This window comes from Alnus glutinosa, chromosome 14 (assembly GCF_958979055.1).
Source record: "Alnus glutinosa chromosome 14, dhAlnGlut1.1, whole genome shotgun sequence".
Classification (NCBI taxonomy): domain Eukaryota; kingdom Viridiplantae; phylum Streptophyta; class Magnoliopsida; order Fagales; family Betulaceae; genus Alnus; species Alnus glutinosa.
The window spans coordinates 16,693,965-16,700,077 of NC_084899.1; the positions used below are offsets into that span (position 1 = coordinate 16,693,965).

The 6,113-nt window shown below is 42.9% G+C and overlaps 1 protein-coding gene across 1 annotated transcript; it reads left to right on the forward strand.

The window, feature by feature from the left end:
• Window positions 1–978: 978 nt before the first annotated feature.
• Window positions 979–3,039, forward strand: LOC133856748 (uncharacterized). The gene is made up of 4 exons (XM_062291793.1): window positions 979–982; window positions 1,468–1,654; window positions 1,834–2,862; window positions 2,949–3,039. The coding sequence occupies exons 1-4, from the start codon at window positions 979–981 to the stop codon at window positions 3,037–3,039; spliced, it is 1,311 nt and encodes a 436-aa protein (XP_062147777.1).
• Window positions 3,040–6,113: the final 3,074 nt, after the last annotated feature.

Consider the following 6,113-nt stretch of genomic DNA (forward strand, 5'->3'; position numbering starts at 1 on the left):
TGTATTTGAAGAAAGCATGATTTGTAAAGAATAGGAGTATAGAGTTTGAGTTGTAAAGCATAAAGCACGAACACATAATAAAGAAGAGAGCGTGAGGCTCATAATAATGAAGAGAGCGTGAGGCTCATAATAAAGAAGAGAGCGTGAGGCTCATAATAATGAAGAGAGCGTGAGGCTCATAATAAAGAAGAGAGCGTGAGGCTCATAATAACGAAGAGAGCGTGAGGCTCATAATGAACAAAAAGACTATCATGAGCATGCATAGCATTGTTTAAATTGTGTGATGTTTTTATGAAGATATATTGTAGTTTTGCTAGACGTATTAGTATGCATAAGAGTCTTGATAGAAAAAGAACTTATGTATATTGGTATCGGATTGTGTGATGTTTTTATGAAAGTATATTGTAGTTTTGCTAGACATATTAGTATGCATAAAAGTCTTGATAGAAAAAGAACTTATGTATATTGGTATCGGATGGTTGCATGATTTAAATGCCATTGTGTTCTATAACGAAACTTTTTCGTATAATACTAGCTGCCCAGAGTATTTAAATGTTTTCTATTAGTCGGTGTTTGCTATATCAGCTATGGGGGTTTTTCAAACAAAAGTTTATAAAATTGGTAGCTGTTATAGTGTTCGCATGACTAAAAAATGAAAAGTTGGTTCTTTGCGAAAACTCAGTGAATAGTATACCTCTGAGGTCTTAGTGTAATTATTTATGCTAAGATGGTGGACTCATAATTCCACCTATACGGATGTGGCAAACCCCCACAACCGTATAGATGTAGTTCCTGTGACTGCAGGTACACCTGACTTTGAGGAAGACCCTGTAGCTGCGTATTTGAGATACTACGATTGAAGCTCTCCGCGACAGTCGTATTGAGTTGGACTATGGAGTTCACTCTTTTGGGGTATTTTGTTTATGGCTAGTGACGTAGGTGTCACATATTCTTTTGTGTAGCCATTCTTTTGTAACTATGGGTAAATGTAAACCTTAAACTGTTAGACAGATATGGCTCTTTTGTATGAACCACTAGTTATTTTTAGATGTGCTTTCCGTTATGGTTGTTATATTACAATTATTCCGCTTCTAGATAATAATCTGAATATCAAGTACATGGTAAGGAGCGTGTACGTATGTTGGCTGAGCGACATGTAGTCGTGCCACTGTGATGACTCGTTTAATGTTTTATAAATGTTTTGTACAAAAAAAAAAAAAAAAAAAAAAAAACGGGTCGTCACAGCTAATGGTATAAGAGCGGTTAGCTCTAGGGTTGGTTAGAAAAGCGGAAAAGCAGAAAACTAGGGTTGTGTTAGATTCTAAGTCTAACGAAGGAGCCTTAGGATTCAAAAGGCTTTAACACACATAAAAAGAAAATCTTAGGATTCTTGTATGCATTTTAAGGATATTATGATGTGTTTAATATTCCTTGTGTTGTGTTTTTATGTGGCATTTCATTGTGCAGACAAGAATATGCCGCCTAGGCAACGTAGGCCCCCACATAGCTATAGAGATGAAGGATCGGTACATGGAGGTGGCGGTGAAGCACCCCCACCTCCTCCTCCACCTCCTCCTCTGCCTCCTCCCCTCCAGATGCCTGACTTTGGGCTATTTTGGGAAGCTCTTATGGCTGCTGCACCTAGAGCAGATGAGTGAGCTCCAGTTGAGGGTTGTACACCAGCCGACTTTCTCAAACTTCGTCCTCTTGAGTTTCAGGGAAATGAGGGAGCCATTGCTGCGGATGATTGGCTTACCTCTTATGAGGGATTAGCTGAAACGGCTAAGTGTACCAACGAGCAAAAAGTTGAGACGTTGGTCTTGTATTCCGTAGTGAAGCACAACAGTGGTGGAAATCTAAGAGACTGCACCTTGTGACAGAACTTGGACAAGGAGTTCCCATTCCATGGGGGCGTTTCAAGCGAGAGTTTAATGATCGTTTCTTCCCACTTGCTCAAAAGCAACAATGTGCAAGGGACTTCTTAGAACTCAAACAGGGATCCATGTCCGTGGAGCAATATTCGGCAGAATTTCTGAAGCTATCAAGGTATGCCCCATATCTCATTCCTGATGAAGAGACCAAGGTGGAGAAGTTCCGAGGTGGCTTAGTGCCACGACTCCTTGACCGAATCATCTTTGTAAAGGTGGCTGATTATTCAGAGATGGTGCATGTCGCCACCATGGCAGAAAAGGGGATCAAGACAGCGGCTGCAGAATACTTTAGCCGGAAGCGGTCAATGTCCTCTGGGACTTCCTCTACACCACCGATCAAGAAGCAAGCTACGAGCAGTAGTTCCGGATCACAGGGAAGGAATACCACCTATGTTAGTCAGGGTAGTGGTAGTCCTCAAAGATGCAGAAGGTGCGGGAAACCGCATATGGGGGAGTGCAGATTTGGGTTAGGGGTATGTTACAAGTGTGGCAAGCCTGGCCACTTTGCTAGAGAATGTACCCAGGCGGATGGGAACAGAGGACAAGGGTCTCAGGCTAGCGTCAATCAGCCTAGGCCTGCAGCTCCAGCTCGGGTGTATGCTATCACCCTAGAGAATGTCCTACCCGAGGACAACGCCACTGATGTAGTCACAGGTACGATTCCTTTGTTTGGTAGAGTTGCTTGTGCGTTGTTTGACCCGGGTGCTTTGCACTCGTTTATTTCCTCATCATATGTGAAGTTATGTAAAGTGAGCACTGAACCATTAGAGCATAATATATGTGTGGCCACCCCTGTCGGTGACGTTGTCACTTGTAAGAAGTATGTGGGCAATTGTCCTATTGTTATCAAAGGGAGAGTTTTATCGGTGAAATTAGCGGTGTTTGGCATGATGGGCTTCGATGTCATTTTGGGAATGGACTGGCTATCGAAGTATAATGCCAACATGGATTGCCGTAGGAAAGAAATTACTTTTCGACCTCATGGCATGGAAGAATTCACATATTGTGGATCTAAAGTGCGATCTTCTCCGCCACTTCTCTCCGCCGTTCAAGCGATCAAAAATGTCAAAGATGGAGCACAGGCTTACTTGGCGTATATACAAGCTAAGCCAGAGACTAAGGCAAGGTTGGAAGAGATTCCAGTAGTATGTCACTATTCAGATGTTTTTTCTGAAATCACGGGTTTGCCTCCAGACCGTGAAGTGGAGTTCTCTATTGACTTAGTGCCGGGAACGCAGCCTATTCACAAGGCACCTTACCGTATGGCATCGACAGAGTTAAGGGAGTTGAAAGAGCAGCTTCAAGAGTTGCTTGATCGGGGCTTCATCCGCCCAAGTATATCACCCTGGGGAGCTCCAGTGTTATTTGTGAAAAAAAAAGGATGGATCCATGCGGATGTGTATAGACTACCGGGAGTTGAATAGGGTTACTATAAAAAATAAGTACCCCTTACCAAGGATTGATGACTTATTTGATCAACTCAAGGGAGCCTCAATATTCTCAAAGATAGATCTTCTTTCGGGATATCACCAGTTAAAGGTAAGAGAAGAAGATATTCCCAAGACAGCGATTCGAACGAGGTATGGCCATTTTGAATTCTTGGTAATGCCTTTCGGATTGACTAATGCTCCTTCGGTGTTTATGGATTTGATGAATCGGGTGTTCCACGAATACTTAGATTCTTTTGTGGTGGTATTTATTGATGACATATTGATTTATTCGGCCAATCGTGCGGAGCATGAGGAACACTTGAGGATTGTGTTGGAGAAGCTGCGTGAAAAGAAACTATTTGCCAAATTCAAGAAGTGTGAATTTTGGCTTGAAGAAGTAGCATTTTTGGGCCATGTTGTAAGCAAGGATGGCCTAGCAGTTGATTCGGCCAAAGTACAAGCAGTTGTGGAATGGGAAAGGCCAACTAGTGTACGGGAAATCCGTAGTTTCTTGGGCTTAGCAGGGTATTACAGGAGGTTTATTGAGGGGTTTTCTTCATTGTCAGGGCCACTCACTGCTCTTACAAGGAAGAATGTCCCATTCATATGGAGTGATAAATGTGAAGCCAGTTTTCAGGAGTTGAAGCGCAAATTGGTTACCGCACCAGTGTTGACATTTTCTATTGAGTCAGTTGGATATGTGGTTTATACGGATGCTTCGAAGAAAGGCTTAGGATGTGTTCTTATGCAACAAGGCCGGGTTGTGGCCTATGCTTCAAGACAGCTGAAGGAACATGAAAAGAATTACCCTACTCATGACTTAGAGTTGGCAGCAGTGGTCTATGCATTAAAAATATGGAGACATTATCTCTATGGAGAGAAGTGCGAAATTCACACCGATCACCAAAGTCTCAAATACTTTTTCACACAGAGAGACTTATATATGAGGCAAAGGAGATGGCTCGAAGTCTTGAAGGACTATGATAGCAAAGTGTTTTACCATCCAGCTAAAGGTAATGTAGTGGCTGATGCATTGAGTAGGAAGTATCAAGAAGAAGAGACTGATCCAGAAGAAATTATGGGAGAGCTATCCCAGCAGTTCGCCCTTGTACAGATGGACGAAGTGATGACAGGTGGACCTCCTATTATGACAGCACTTGTGGTAGAGCCTATGAGTATTGAAAGAATCAGAATGGCATAAGAAAGCGACCCTGAGTTACAAGATCTCAGGGTTAGGGGCAAGCAAGGAGAGGCAAATGGGTTCTATCTCACGGAAAATGGGACTTTGAAGACCAGCAGTGGGAAAACAGTCATCCCTTGTGATACTGAGTTGAGGAGGGATATTCTGGATGAAGCGCACCAGACACGCTACACTGTCCACCCAGGCAATAACAAGATGTATCAAGACTTGAAGAAGAGATTTTGGTGGCGTGGCATGAAGAAGGATATTGCAGAGTATGTTGCATAGTGCCATTCTTGCCAACTTGTTAAAGCTGAACATCAAAGGCCAGCAGGGCTACTTAAACCACTTGAGGTGCCTATGTGGAAGTGGGATCAGATCTCTATGGACTTTGTAGTGGGCCTTCCAAGAACACCAAGCGGACAAGATGCTATATGGGTTATTGTTGACAGGTTGACAAAGAGTGCACATTTTCTTCCCATCAAGATCACATATTCGATGGAAAAGCTAGCAGATTTGTATGTACGGGAGATTGTGAGACTACATGGAGTGCCTGTCTCCATTGTGTCGGACCGTGATCCACGGTTTACTTCGAGGTTTTGGGAGAAGCTACAGAGTGCTATGGGTACAAAGCTGAACTTTAGCACAGCTTACCATCCGCAAACCGACGGCCAATCCGAGAGAACCATTCAAACTCTCGAGGATATGCTTAGGTTGTGCGTGTTGGATTTCAAGGAGAGCTGGATACGCCATTTGCCTTTAGTAGAATTTGCCTATAATAATAGTTTTCAGGCAACTATTGGCATGGCACCCTATGAGGCGTTGTATGGGCGCAAATGTCGATCGCCTCTGTATTGGGATGATGTAGTTGAGAGACAGTTATTGGGGCCAGAATTAATGCAAATGATGAAAGAAAAGATAGCACTGATCCGGAAGCGCATGCTTACTGCGCAAAGTCGACAGAAAAGCTATACTGATAAGCGACGTCGTGAGTTAAAATTTGTTGTGGGGGACCTTGTGTATCTAAAGGTGTCACCAATGCGGAATGTATTCCGTTTTGGCAACAAGGGCAAGCTCAGCCCAAGGTATGTTGGACCATTCAAGGTGTTGAAGCAGGTAAGTTCTGTGGCATACAAGATCGAAATGCCTCATAATCTGGTGGGCATTCACGATGTTTTTAACGTTTCTCAGCTGCGGAAGTGTATATACGATCCATCACAGGTGATTAATCACGAGCCTCTAGATATTCAGCCTAACTTGACATATGAGGAATTGCCCGTACAAATTTTAGATCACAAGGAACAACAATTGAGAACCAAGACAATCCCGCTAGTGAAAGTTTTATGGCGGAATCACGGAGTTGAGGAAGCTTCGTGGGAACTTGAACAGTAGATGCGGGATAAATATCCCCACTTGTTTGAGTAAACCCAGGTATGATTTTTCGATTCATAACGATTGAGCGTTAGATTCTCTAGAAGTTCATGTTTGCATGATCGTATAGCGGTCTAATATCCAAATTTCGAGGACAAAATTTTTATTAGGAGGGAATGATGTAACGCCCTAGAAATATTT